This window comes from Ahaetulla prasina, chromosome 4, assembly GCF_028640845.1.
Source record: "Ahaetulla prasina isolate Xishuangbanna chromosome 4, ASM2864084v1, whole genome shotgun sequence".
Taxonomy (NCBI): Eukaryota; Metazoa; Chordata; class Lepidosauria; order Squamata; family Colubridae; genus Ahaetulla; species Ahaetulla prasina.
In genome coordinates, this window is record NC_080542.1 from 103,621,537 (window position 1) to 103,635,555 (window position 14,019).

At 39.3% G+C, this 14,019-nt stretch overlaps 1 protein-coding gene across 9 annotated transcripts in view; it reads left to right on the forward strand.

The window, feature by feature from the left end:
• The first annotated feature begins 90 nt into the window (after positions 1-90).
• The window catches only part of HNRNPA2B1 (heterogeneous nuclear ribonucleoprotein A2/B1), a 62,631-nt gene continuing 48,702 nt past the window's right edge, over positions 91-14,019 (forward strand). For 3 of the 9 annotated variants that reach the window (XR_009155085.1, XR_009155086.1, XM_058183107.1), the window contains exons 1-10: positions 91-295; positions 3,256-3,366; positions 5,531-5,677; positions 6,297-6,507; positions 9,893-9,994; positions 10,336-10,416; positions 10,592-10,654; positions 11,762-11,881; positions 13,150-13,272; positions 13,895-13,977. Coding sequence is in view for 1 of the 9 variants with exons in the window: in XM_058183107.1 (XP_058039090.1) it covers positions 257-295; positions 3,256-3,366; positions 5,531-5,677; positions 6,297-6,507; positions 9,893-9,994; positions 10,336-10,416; positions 10,592-10,654; positions 11,762-11,881; positions 13,150-13,272; positions 13,895-13,956 (1,059 nt within the window). In the remaining 8 variants the exon portion in view is untranslated. Of the gene's footprint in view, positions 296-3,255; positions 3,367-5,530; positions 5,678-6,296; positions 6,508-9,892; positions 9,995-10,335; positions 10,417-10,591; positions 10,655-11,761; positions 11,882-13,149; positions 13,273-13,388; positions 13,534-13,894; positions 13,978-14,019 lie in introns of all 9 variants that reach the window. The other 6 variants (XR_009155082.1, XR_009155083.1, XR_009155088.1 and 3 more) reach the window with 5 other exon arrangements.

Genomic DNA, 14,019 nt, shown 5'->3' on the forward strand with positions numbered 1-14,019 from the left:
CTGCGGCAACCTGGTCAGAGGGCGGAGCCGGCTCAGCAAGCGCCGCCCTCTTTCGTTCCCGCCCTTCGTTGCGTCGCCAGCAGAGTCGTTGGCCGATCCGCGCACTCTTCTTGCCGCCGCCGTTGCGTACGCCGCGCCCAGCCGAGGAGATCGTCGGACAGAGGCGAGCCGGTAGGGTCGCTTCAGCAGCTGCAACGGCCAGAGGAGAAAAAAATCCACGTCTTCCTTTACTTCCTTTTATTAATCGCCGGCCGAAATGCCTCGCGGGGATCGGGAGAGCGATTGGGTGAGTGAGGTAACGGACGGCGTGGTTTAGTAATGGCCGACTTCTCCCCCCCCCCCCCCGAACATTCATTGTGTCCTTAACGGGTTCTTTCGCGGGCAGTGGGCGGGTAAGTCTTCCAAAGCCAGGAGGAAGAGAAAATGGCGGGCGAGGGGCGAAGGAGGGGGGGGCTAAATTCGATTCTCAACGCTTTTAAAAGCGGCGCGGAAGATTGTGGAGGAGGCAGGCGAAGCCATGAGCGTTTAATGGCGGCCTGTTGCACGTTCGCTTTAGTGTTTCCCCTCAGGCGCTTATCTGGCCGACAGATACAATAAAATGCAAAATACGGAAACAATGCACAGGCGGCATTTTTCTCTAGTATATTTAGATGTCAAAAAAGAATACTCATATATACATTTACGATCGATCTAGCGAATAAGATGGTAGGTTAAAGGGAAAAATGGAGTCTTCATTATCCGTAACATTTTGGCGCGATTATTGTTCGCCGATCTTCTGAGGCAATTTATGGGAGAAAAATTGCCGATCTCCTCTTGTTGTTTTTGGATTTTCCGGAAATTACCGAAAAGGGTCCAGATGATGAATAATAATTGCTTTTCTTTGCTTTTTCGGTCGTGATCGAAAGCAGGCGGTTGCATCCGTAGACTAAGAAAACTCTTGATGACGAGGCGATTTTTATTAATGCAGTTTTGATACTATATTTAATTATGGTACACATTCTATTTTTATAATATATAAATATACAGAAACAATACACTGGAGTAATTTATATCTGCTTAATTACATCGTTTCCAATGCATACTATCAGTCTGAGAATTAATTACAAGTATTTACTCCAATACACGACAATGTTTCACGTGGTCGTTATAACCCTAGAATAGGGTTCTGTGAATATTTAAATACGCAGAAGTCAAGGCCGCCATACGTGATGGAGTCGTATTCTGAAACGGCATTGCGCGAAATGTGTAGCTGATACAATGTGGAAATAAAAGTTCGTAGGGTTGTTGCGGAAACGGCTATCTGGAAGGCGCGTTGGTGCCTGTTAGGATACTAAAATGCGGCACAATACGCCATTAGCGTAGGATCTAGCGATGACGCATAACTTGTTCGTTGGAACACTTGGTGGCGCAATTGGCGGGACTTGGTGTCTCACAAGGAAGACGTTAATGGAGAGGAAGGTTCTGGAACGGCCGGCGGCCGTTAGGAAAAGGGGAGGGAACAGTTTCGGCGATTTAAATCTCCTTAAATCCGGTAGAGAGGGAGTTCGGTAATGTTTCGCTCTATCGACGATAACCGAAGTGCAACGGACTTAGAAGTCCTAAATGGACATGTCTAGAGCGAAAGCGCAACTTTGATACCTCTTTAATACAGTACTACAAAGGGAGGGCAGAACGCATGCGCAGAAAGGAATAAAGTACTCGTCCTCCTGGGAACGAGTCTCCTCCCTCCCTCGGTGTTCGTCGGCGCCATTTTCTCTTATAGTCCGCTGAGGAGCTCGGGTTGTCGGAACCGTCACATGGCGGAGCCATCTTCGGTTGGGAGGCGGAGACTAGGCTGCTCTCAATGTTAACTGCTTCAGAGGTGAAGCCTACTTTTTCAAATGGTTTCTTGTTGTTTCAGAATCTCACACTATGGCGGTAGCCGGATAAATCGCTATCTGCAAATACATATATGCATCATATATTTTAGTGTCTGCTTATGCAGGGGAGTTGCATATAAATTTACACATCCATGTTTTAGCCTAGAAAGTTACTTATGGTTAAGTTAGAAATTAGATTTGTAATGACTATATTTGGTATGAAAATTTTTGAATGAGACTACAAAGGGGGGGATCAGGTTTTCATAGATTACAAATGGACTAAGGTAGGGATAACCAATGGAAGAACATTGAATGGGAGAGTTGTTAATCTGTGGTGATAGAAAAAGTATTACCAGATTTTTATTTTTATTATGTTTATTGTTAATTAAAAGCAAGCTTTCTTCAGGTTTTTTTTCTATATTTGTGGAAACGTTGCTATGACAACCGTTTTGATGTAAGAATAGTACAATAGCTAACTTTGACATCAGAAAATTTCTTTATTTTTGTATTGTTAGATATGTACAGGACAAAATCTCCATTCAAAAGTTTCTAGTATGAAACTTTTCTAGTACTTCCTGTTTGATTAGAGAATAATGGATAGTTTTGTTTAACAGACCAAGTTCCTTTGAATCCCTGTTCTTTTAGGATTAATGACAGAATGTGCAAAAACTGTATGGCTCAAAAGGCCTGCATAGAATACTGCATAACAGTAGAATTATATTGTCTTTTATTTGATTACTTACTTACTTTCTCAAGTGGAGGACTAACCAGTTCTCCACATTGTCTGGTTACATATCTAAGCAGATGCTTTACAATTTTAGAAACTAATGGCACTTAAATTTTATCTTTTGAAAATGTGATGTTAATATTCCAGATGTCAGGGAGTTTAGGGCCTACTCAAATTTCTGTTGTAATATCCATCACAATAAAGACTATCATTTTTCCATCAAATCTTTACAAACCTCAAGACATTTGAATTAATGTATTTGTGTGAATAAATAAAATTAAATTTTTATGGTGATGGCAACTTGCAATTCATTTTTATTTCAGTTAAGTGATACCCAGATATTTTATTCTATAAGTTATCTCATTCAATTCTATATTGTAAAAATAGTTTCAGTTCTTTCAGGCTATCAACTTTTGCATTTAAAATTAGCAAGAGTGTATAGGAAAACCAATATTAATATTAAAGATAAATATGTAGTAATTACAATTTTTTGAAATTTATTAGGTAAATTTTTTATAAAATGTAAGGTGTGTGTGTGTGTATACATACTCCTAAATTATCTTTACCAAGCACCCAAGATGTAGACTATCCTATAGTTATTGCTCATTTTTTTAAAAAAAAAGCCAATATTGTAAAAGCTGTAAAACTTTTTTTGTTTCTTTTAATCAGAGGGAAAAGGAGCAGTTCCGCAAACTATTCATTGGCGGCTTAAGCTTTGAAACAACAGAAGAAAGTTTGAGAAACTACTATGAACAATGGGGAAAATTAACGGATTGTGTGGTAAGTTTTGTTTATTTGTGGTTAATAGAATAACAATTCGTATTTCTGCCATGTTTTGAAAATGAGGATGGTAAGCCAAAATAATGGTTAGTATTTGTTTTAGTATTGTGATCCCATATAGTGGATTACAAATCATGATTTTGCAGTTTCTGTCTACATTAAACTAAATAACAAATAACTCCTAATATTTTGGGATTACATGCTGATGGTAAAGTGCGTGCAATGCTATATAGTATGTTCCAGATTTAGTTCTATAGTTCTGAAGAAATGTGACTAGCTAAATGAAAATAATATTGAGTTACTGGATTGTGCAATATTTTAATTTAGAATAAAAAAGTGTTAAATTCTTGAGGTGTAAGCTGCATACCATATTTTTCGGTATATAAGATGCACTCTCACCACCCCAGAAAGTGGGTAGAAATGTCTGAGCATCTTATACAGCGAATGTTGCTGAAGCCCTGCTGGTCCCCACCCTTTGGCCTCTGCTTCCCAGCAATTTGCCTCCTTGCAGCAAACAGCCTGGTCAGCTTCAGCGCAGCCGGATTTAGCATGAGCAGCTGATTGGTGGTTGGATCTGCCTCCTGGAATACCGCCTCTCAGCTGTTCCAGGCTGCGGGGATTGTCTCCACCTCTGCACGCCCTGTTTTCAGCCCATTCCAGGCCGTGAGGATCCTCCCCAAAAGCTAGGTGCATTTTATAATCCGGAGTGTCTTATAGTCCAAAAAATATGGTAGATATGTCAGGGCTGATAGTACAGAAATCCAGGGTTAAGGAAATATATTTCATTTATTTATTGGATTTTTATAAGTAACGCAAGGCATCAAACATACTTAATACTACTCCCTCTTATTTTCCCCACAACACAGCCCTACAAGAGAAGTTTGGCTAGAGACACTAGCCCAAGGTCACCATAGTTGAGGGGGGGTCAAACTCTCAAGGCCCATGGGCCAGATCTGGCCCACAGGGTGATTTGATCTGGGCTATGGGGCTGTCCTGGAAACAGTGAAGGACTGGCCTGCGGTGCCTCTGTCTATGAAAACACGGGCCACGGGCAGCAGGAGGCTGTCACAGCTAAAAATTAAGCTCCGTTTTCACTGGCAGAGTTGCAGGAAGCCATCACAGCTGAAAACAGCTTCGAAGTCCATTTTCGCTGGTAAAGGGCTTGGGTCGCCACAAGCGCCCCTGACACGATGATGTAGAGCTGACCATGCTCACCCCAGCTACGTCCATCCCGGCCCCTAAGGTCAAACAGAACCCTGATGTGGCTGTCAATGAAACAAAGTTTGACACCCCGTCCTAGTTGTTTTTTCCTACCTAAGGCAGGGCTAGAACCCAATTTTAAGTGAAAACAAGCTGGCTCTCAAGTATAAATGATTTGTTATTAAGAACGGGTCACCAACCTTTCAGATCGGATCTCGGGGACCACTAAATTCATAATTTCAAATCCTGCGGACCATAATACACATTTTTTAAAAAGACAAATAGCATTTAGTGCAGTATAAAAATGCAAATAATTTTTCTGTAGACCACCGGTTGGTGACCACTGTTTAAGAATAATGTGACATTTTGAGCCATAAAAAGGCATTAAAATTTCTCTTTAGAACTATGCTTATACTCAATATTCATGCATGATTTTAGCAGTTATTAAATTTACTGTTACCTATTAATGTAACTGATGCTTTTGCCTCTATAACTTATTTAATTAAATATAGGCTTTAATATAAATTTCCAAGTAAATGTATTGAGAATGTACTTTAAAGCAGGGGTCTCCAACCATGGTCCCTTTAAGACTTGTGGACTTCAACTTCCAGAGTCCCTCAGCCAGCTTTGCTGAGGGACTCTGGGAGTTGAAGTCCACAAGTCTTAAAGGGACCAAGGTTGGAGACCCCTGCTTTAAAGTACACATATTAATAGTGAATTGCAAGTGTACACAAAATACCTATTTCAAACAATCAAAGGTAGATATTACTATAATGTATATATTGTTGAGTTTTCTATTTAAAATACTTCTATTTCAAGAATATTACTGAAGGTAAATCAATTATTTTTCATTTTTTAAAATTATGGAAGGTTTTATCAATGATAAATAGTATAAATGTTGGAAATGTCTGGCAATAATACTTCAATAATTCAAGGAGATTGTTTTAAATTTATCATCTTGTAGGTAATGAGAGATCCTGCAAGCAAACGTTCACGAGGATTTGGTTTTGTAACATTTTCATCTATGGCTGAAGTTGATGCAGCAATGGCTGCCAGGCCTCATTCAATTGATGGAAGAGTAGTTGAACCAAAAAGGGCTGTAGCCAGAGAGGTAAGTTTTGAGGTGTGGAGCAGCATTACAAAATGCTTTTCTACACTTTTATAGACGCAGTGGTTTTAAAACATAATAAATGGGCAGCATTTTAAGCTCTTCAGATGTTGCTAGATTCCAAACTAGATAATATACTTCATAAGAGAATAATAGTCAGGGCATATCATCACATCCAATAGGTAAAAAATAACCTAAAGGATACAATATTCAATAAAATAATAAAAAACAATCAGTGTTAAAACATTAATGGTGACAAAGTATTGGATTCATTATAATAGAAAGAAATTTAGAGCAGTGTAGGGCAATTCATGACCAGAATTATTTTAGGTGTGCATTTTTCAAATATGAGAGCTGTCACTGTCCTGACCTTGAAACAAGGTTGCTTTGAGAGGGAAACATTTTATAATTGGAATGAAAAACGTTTTTCAGATCCTTACCAATGAAACCCCTGATTTTGCACAAATCAATGGAATAAATCAGTTTCAAATTTCTCCCCTTTACCCAATACCAGAAGCCCTTAATTTATAACACTATTAATTGTCCCCAGGGAGAAAGATGATGTCTGACCTTATATTAGCATAATCACGCTTTTTAAGTGTCAATATACTATTTTTTCAAGGAATCTGGGAAGCCTGGAGCTCATGTTACTGTAAAAAAATTATTTGTTGGTGGAATTAAAGAAGACACTGAAGAACATCACCTCAGAGACTACTTTTCAGAATATGGAAAAATTGATACAATTGAAATAATTACAGACAGACAATCTGGCAAAAAGAGAGGCTTTGGATTTGTAACTTTTGATGACCATGATCCTGTGGATAAAATTGTGTGTAAGTATCCAAAAATAAATAGGTATGTGAGTGAGATCTTAAGATTGCAGTTAAATTGTTTGTTGTGTGTGTATTGTAGCCATTGCCAGATTGGATCTTATTAATACTAAGGTCATTTTGTGTTACAGTTACTAGTTATTTTTAGTTAGTCTGAAAGCAAGTTTGTTACCTCGCTACTTGCAAACTTAGGTAACAATCAGAGGCAAGTAATAAAAAACACTTAACCTGAATTGGTTAGCATTCAATAAGAGTGTTAAGTAAAGTGGCTATACTTTAGTATTTGGAGAATTGATGGGATGATACCAGACTTGGTAATTTCTTGACAAAAACAGTAAGTAAGCTTTGCTGGACAATGATGCTTAAAATTAAATTCCTGCTTCAGAGAAAACTGTAGAAAACTGGCTTGTGACGAGACCAATATTAAGATAACTACAGTTCTCGACTTACAACCATAATTGAACACCAAAATTTTGTAGCTAAGAAAAGCATTTGTTAAGTGAATTTTGCTCCATACAAGTAAATCACTGCAGTTGTTAAGTGAACCATTTGGTTATTAAGCAAATCTAGCTTTCCCCGTTGATTTCGCTTGTCTCCTGGGAAGATTACAAATGATGATCGTATATCCTGAGACAGTGTAGCTATGATAAATACAGGTAATCCTCAGTTTAGAGCAATTTGTTTAGTGACTGTTCAAAGTAACAATGGTACTGAAAAAAATGTGACCACCATGTTTCACACTTAATAACTGCTGAAGTGACCTGGGTCATGTCATTACCTTTTGTGATTAGTCAAGCAAAATCATTGGGGAAGCCAGATTCATGTAATAATTTAATGACTAAATTGATTCATTTAACAACTGACAAGAAAAGTCATAAAATGGATCAAAACTCACTGAACCGCAGTCTTGCTTAGCAACAAAAGTTTTGAGCTCAATTGCACTTGTAAATCGAGGCCTACCTGTACATGCCAGTTGCCAAGCATCCAAATGTTGGGAATACTGCAATGATATATGTCAGACATGTAAAACTCAAGGATGTGGTTAGATCAGTCCCACAGGGCCACCCTGGAGATATGCATTGAGTGTGCGGGGGCTAGCATCCCCAGTGAAAGGGAAGTGCTGATGGGCTGTGGAGCCAGTGGGTGAGGCTGGATCGCAGAGGTGCTGGTGGCAGACACGGCACTGCTGCTGGGGTTCTATATGCTGATCTACAACAAGTTTGTGGCAGCCACCAAGCTGGAATGCAGTCAGCCTGCAGGGCATGACGACACAACCCGCAAGCACTTCCCTTTCACTAGGATGGGTCCCACCTACCACATGGGAAAGCCACGGCCACCAGCAGCATTGTCAACCCTCCCCCCCTCTACTTGTCCCGTCCTGGGCAGGAAGAAAGGAAGGAGAGAGATAGGAATGAGAAGGAGGGAGGGAAATTGGAATGAGTTGAATGGAGGGTCTGAGGGAAGTCTTCATCCCCTTTCCCATCATATCGCTAAGGATGCGTTGTTTACAAAGCTGGGTCTCATCACATGGAGGGGGAGTGGATTCCCTCTGACCCAAGCAGTTTGCCCTCCCGCACCCAACCTAAGAGCGAGCGCAGCAGCAGCCACCTTGAGGACGAGGTAAGTGCTCGGGAAAGCGGGGCTGGGCTGGGCTGGGCTGGGCTGGGCTGCGGTGCGGGATCCTGGTGGCCCAGGAACTCGAGGGCCAGACTGGGGTCCTCCATGTGGCCTGAGGGACAGCAATTCTCTTGGTGGACAGGGCTTTGCCACTCGCCCTGCTCTGATCTTGTCTTCCTTTGCTGGAGACTGCCATATCCCCCCTCCCAGCCTTGCCTGCCCCCATCCCCCCAGGTGGAGAACGATGCTTCTGTATATAGGAGCAGGGAAAAGAAAGTCCGCAGGAAGCCATTTCCTCCAAATCCAACTTCTGCCTCAACAGATCTCTAGAGAGCAGGATGGGATGGGGTGGGGTGGGGAATTGTGTGAGGGAAAGCTGCCCTAGTAAGCCAGCATCCTTTCCACAACAATTGGAAATTGGGACCCTTTCGAGTAGAACCAGCCTCCCTTGTGCAGGGCTAGAGAGCACTATTCCTCTGCCACCACCTCTTGCTCTCCAGAGATCTGTCAAGAAAGAAGTTGGACTTGGGAAATGGCTTCTGTAAAGTTTTTCCTCTGCACTTCTACACATAGCAGCAGCATCCTCCATCTCTTGCTTTGCTGGGAAAGGGTGCCGGATAGGGAATGCCAATGATAGAAGAACAATGGGAGAAGAACATCTCCTTTGGTAGGCTGTGCATACACACCATTCCAAGCTTGGAGACTTATCCACATCTGAGTTTGCATACTATCAATTATGCTTGGGCTTGGAAGAAGGGCTTCCTTCCTCTGGATAAAAAATCCCCAAACTTAGAATGTAGTGTGTCTGTTTGTGTAGCTGCCAGCAGTTTGGGGAGGTTTGTGGGGCACCAAATTGTTCCCATGTGGAGCCAGTGTGGCTCAACCCAGCTGTCCTAAATCAGCTGTATCCAGGGAGCAGTGTCAAGCTGGCCACACCCACTTAGTCACTGCAACCCAGCTGTGACCATCCGGCCATGCCCATATGGCTGCTATGAGTTGTCATAGTCTTACACGCAACTGGCTCAGAGGGCAACCATATTGCTGATGTGGCCCTCAATGAAATTGAGTTTGACACCCATGTTATAAGTGAAAACAAGTTATAACTTTTCATTGCTGTTGTAACTTTGGTTATTAGACAAATTATTGCAAGCAGAAGAATTTCTGTTCTTTGAAAAATTGCTGAAGCTATCCATATTGATGTGTAAAGCTCTGAAACTTGAGAGGAAATAGTGGCTGCATACTAGAGTACATACTTAGAAATTCAGTTATTGCAGCAAAACTGCCTACTACCTTATGAGAATTATTAAAGATTGGATTGAATAATATTTTTAAAATTAACATAGGGGATAAATCAGTGATGGCTAACCTTTTCCTTTGGAATGAGTACCCAAGCTCCCAGAATGCAATGTGTGCGTGGCTCCCACGCATGCAGAGCAGAGACCCGAAGACTGGCTGGCAGGAGGCGTGCACACTTGCACTGCAGCACTTAACTGGGGCAACAACTCGTGTGCCCACAGAAAGGGAGCTGCATTCCACCTCTGGCATGCGGGCCATAGGGTCTTCATCATGGGGATAGATGCATGAAAATGAAATGAGATTCACTCATCCTTCATATGCAATTATTTCAAAAAAAATCTTCAAACTTGATGTTGTAACTAGTGTTCAATTGAATTACATCTTCTGATTACAATTAAATTCTGTTTTGCTAATAAGCTTGGTCACTACTCTGAAATTTGAGATATTTATTGTCTAAAATTTTATATTTTAACAGTACAGAAATACCACACAATCAATGGACATAATGCAGAAGTAAGAAAGGCTTTATCAAGGCAAGAAATGCAAGAAGTTCAAAGCTCAAGGAGTGGAAGGGGAGGTATGTTTGAACTGCATTATATTTAAATGACACACTTATTCATTTGCGCAGGGCTGGACTAGATTTTTAAGTTTTTTAAATTTTTAAATGCTTAAATTTTAGATTTGGTTTTAAACTGGGTTTTATTATTTATATATCTATTTTAATTATTTGGCTGATATAATAAGTTTTTTAGATGAATGTTTTACTTGTATATTTATGTGTTTTTATATGGCTGTACACCGCCCTGAGTCCCTAGGGAGATAGGGCGGTATAAAAATATAAATAAATAAATAAATAAATAAATTAGTTACTTTTAAAAATAGTATAAATAAAATAGTAATTTTAAAAAATATTTTCAGGTAATTTTGGCTTTGGAGATTCACGTGGAGGTGGTGGAAACTTTGGTCCAGGACCAGGAAGCAATTTCAGAGGTGGATCTGGTAAGTCAGAAAATCCACTCATACAATAAATACTTCCTAATACCTTCCATTACATATTTTTTATCCAGGACATCATAAAATTAACAGCTAAAAGTAAATCCTGGCAGACTTTGAATGTTGTTTTATAAGAATTTGACTCATAATGAAGGCGATTTTAAAATGGTTTCTTCCACAGATGGCTATGGAGGTGGTCGTGGATTTGGTGATGGATATAATGGATATGGAGGGGGACCAGGAGGTTAGTCTACTGAATACTTCTATTTTTGAGATATTGAAACGATTTTTAAAAAATAATGAAATAGCAGCAGCATTTATATTAATACAAATTATTTAGTAGATGTTTTGTTTTCATCTAAAATTATTAACATTGTAAGTATTGAGATCTTCAATCAGGTTTACATCTGTTTTTCTATTTTAAGTGTTAAATATTCATAATGTTAGTCATTCTTTGTCTAAAATCTATTGTATGTCATGCACATATTGTCTATTATAATTTGATAATGCTAAGTTCTGTTCAGTTTTATATATGTGTAAATATTGATTGAGGGCTAGTTTGGCTTAGTTGTGGCACCATGCTAGGAACCAGAAGACTATTAATTATAGTCCTGATCTAGGCATCCAGCCAAATGACTTTGGGCCAGTCATTCATAGTCAACCCTCGGAAGAAAGCAAACTGTAACCAACTTAGAATGTTGCCAAGAAAATTGCACGGACTGGTCCAGATGCTAGAAGGCAAGGCTCATTTGAATGTACCCAAATTAATGTAAAGTATAAGTATTGTCATATTATATTATATATTATATTATATTATATTATACTATATTATATTATATTAGTATTCCAGCAAGCAATAATTAATGCATTGTTCAACCTAGGCATAGACACTGCTTACATAAACTTAACTTCAATCAATATATGAAAAAACTTATTACAATATTGATGTAAATATTTCTGATAACAAAAGACAGAATTCTTTAACCAGTGGGATATGGATGTAAAAATACTTCAAATAACAATAGCTTTGACTGAGTAAAATTCAAATATGGGGGAAAGCACTAATTCAAAGCTAGGCTTGCAGCCAAACGTCTTAGTCAGAAGTTATTTTGTGATAAATTATTTCTAATTGAAAGCAGGACTAAAAAGAAATTACTGCCCACAGCAATAAACCTATCACCAGAGAAAACAGCCCTCTTGTTTATTTGAAAATTTGCAGTAAAAGTTCCAAATTGTCTCATAGTTAATGAGATCCCCATATTATGATCATGTAATTGCTATCTTAAGATGATTTCACTTTATGTAGATAGTTATATTACAAGTGTATTTATGTAGTCTTACATTATAACAGGTGGCAATTTTGGAGGCAGTCCTGGTTATGGAGGAGGAAGAGGTGGATATGGTGGAGGAGGACCTGGGTACGGCAACCAGGGTGGGGGCTACGGAGGTGGATATGACAACTATGGAGGAGGTAATGATTATTTGAACATTTGAAATGAGAATAGTTTCCTAAACTAGTTAATGTATTGATCAAACATAAATTTCAAAAAACGTCTTGGCATGACATTTCACAAAACATTACTGGAGTTAATGGTCAATAATATCCATAAATTATTTTTATAAATACATTTTATATTTATGTAAAACTTAAATAGAACAAAGTTAGTATATAGCAAAAATGTTAAAATATGTAAAATATACTCTACTACTGGTACCGTGTTTTCTTCAAAAATAAGACCTGGTTTTATTTTGTTTTCGGCTTGAAAATAAGCACTCTGGTTTATTTTCGAGAAGATCTTTTTTATGTGCAGGAGGCAGTGAGTACTGGAGCTGATGGAAGTAGGAGCTACCTCTCTCTGTCCCACTCTGCTGCTGGGACAGTTCTCAGCCGCAATGGGGCGTGCCAAGAGCTAGGCCACAATTGAGGCTGCAGACAGTGGGATGGAGAGGGCAGGTCTGATGGTAGCTGCCCAAACACTTTTCACCCAGAGGGAGACAGCTTCATATGCTTGCTTTGAAACACAGCTAATCACTCGGTTTCAAACTGTCCCTCCCCTTTGCAAGCACATGAAGCTTTGAGTCTCTGTTGGGGCGAAAAGTGTTTAGTTGCCTAGACGCTTGGGAACCGAGCAAATCGAACCCCATAAGCGACCAAACACCTTTTGCCTCGATGGAGAAATGACAGAGAGACAAAGCAATTAACTTGATTTCAAAGTGTCCCCTTTACAAGCAGCCGAAGCTTCCTCTTGACATAGCAGAGCCAGACAGAGGCGATCCCAACACACCGCCCACTCCATCCCACCCTCTCTCTGCTTATCTGTGGCTGCACCAAGTAGGCACCTGTGTGGGGTGTCAGGATCACCTATCTCCTCCATGCGTCTGCTTGCTGTTGGTGCCACTGTGCAAGCCTCCCATGATATCCAGATCACCTGTCTTCTCTCCCCCACCCCCTGCCTCTCTCCACCCTCTTTTGTTTGCACGCGCTTTCTGCCTCTCATGCTGGCCACGCCCATCCCCCTGATTATTTTCAGGGTCGTTCTTATTTTTGGGGGAACATACAAAATATAACAACACAGGTATAATAAAGGTCATAAAAATGTTAACAATGCAAAAACTCCTTTCTTATATTGCCAATTGTCTTCATTGTCTTGTTAAAACAGGTGTCTTACATATTTGTTTACACATCTTGTATTCATAGTAAAATTACCATTGAAATGAACAAAATACTTTTTTATGCAGGCAATTATGGAGGTGGGAATTACAATGACTTTGGAAATTATAACCAACAGCCTTCAAACTATGGTCCAATGAAAAGTGGAAATTTTGGTGGAAGTAGGAACATGGGAGGACCATATGGTGGAGGTAACATTGAACAAAAAGTATTTTCTGATTTTTTATCACTTCGTTGATTTTACTAACAAAAACAGAACAAGTAAGGTAGATCTATTTTTCTAAGCTGCTCTTTTTGTTATTGTAAGTCAATAGGTTCGCTCCATCTTCTGAAATAACGTTGCTCCCAAGATTTAAGCAGCCACCATCCTATGTATATTTCGTACCCCTAGGATAAACTACAACTATTCATTAGAAAATAAGTTGAATTGGACAATCCTGAACATTCTTTAGGTATTCAGTTATTTTTAAAGTTTTCCTTGGTTAATTTAAATTGTAAGAGATACTATGCTCATTTAGAGCATTTAGTTCTAGGAATATAATATATTCGTAGAATTAAATGTTCATATATCTGGGCTCATGTGCTATTTAAAAAGGGAGTGTTATAATGTGACAAAAGTATCAAAATGCTTTTAAAATGAAAGTATTTTACAAGTTTTATTGAGGGATAACGAGATTTGGTAATAATCAAATAGAATGCTTGCTTTTCATCAAGCAGCAATCTGGCAATTACTATTAGAGATTTGGCAAAAGAAAGAAATTGTTTAGGGGAAAGTTCTCTGTTACTAACTGTTTTCTGTTTTTACTAACACAGGAAACTATGGTCCTGGAGGCAGTGGTGGAAGTGGGGGTTATGGAGGGAGGAGTCGTTATTGAACTTCTGTAAGCTTTTCATGGGTGAGTGTACATTTAATATAAAATTGCAGTTTTTCTTAGTTT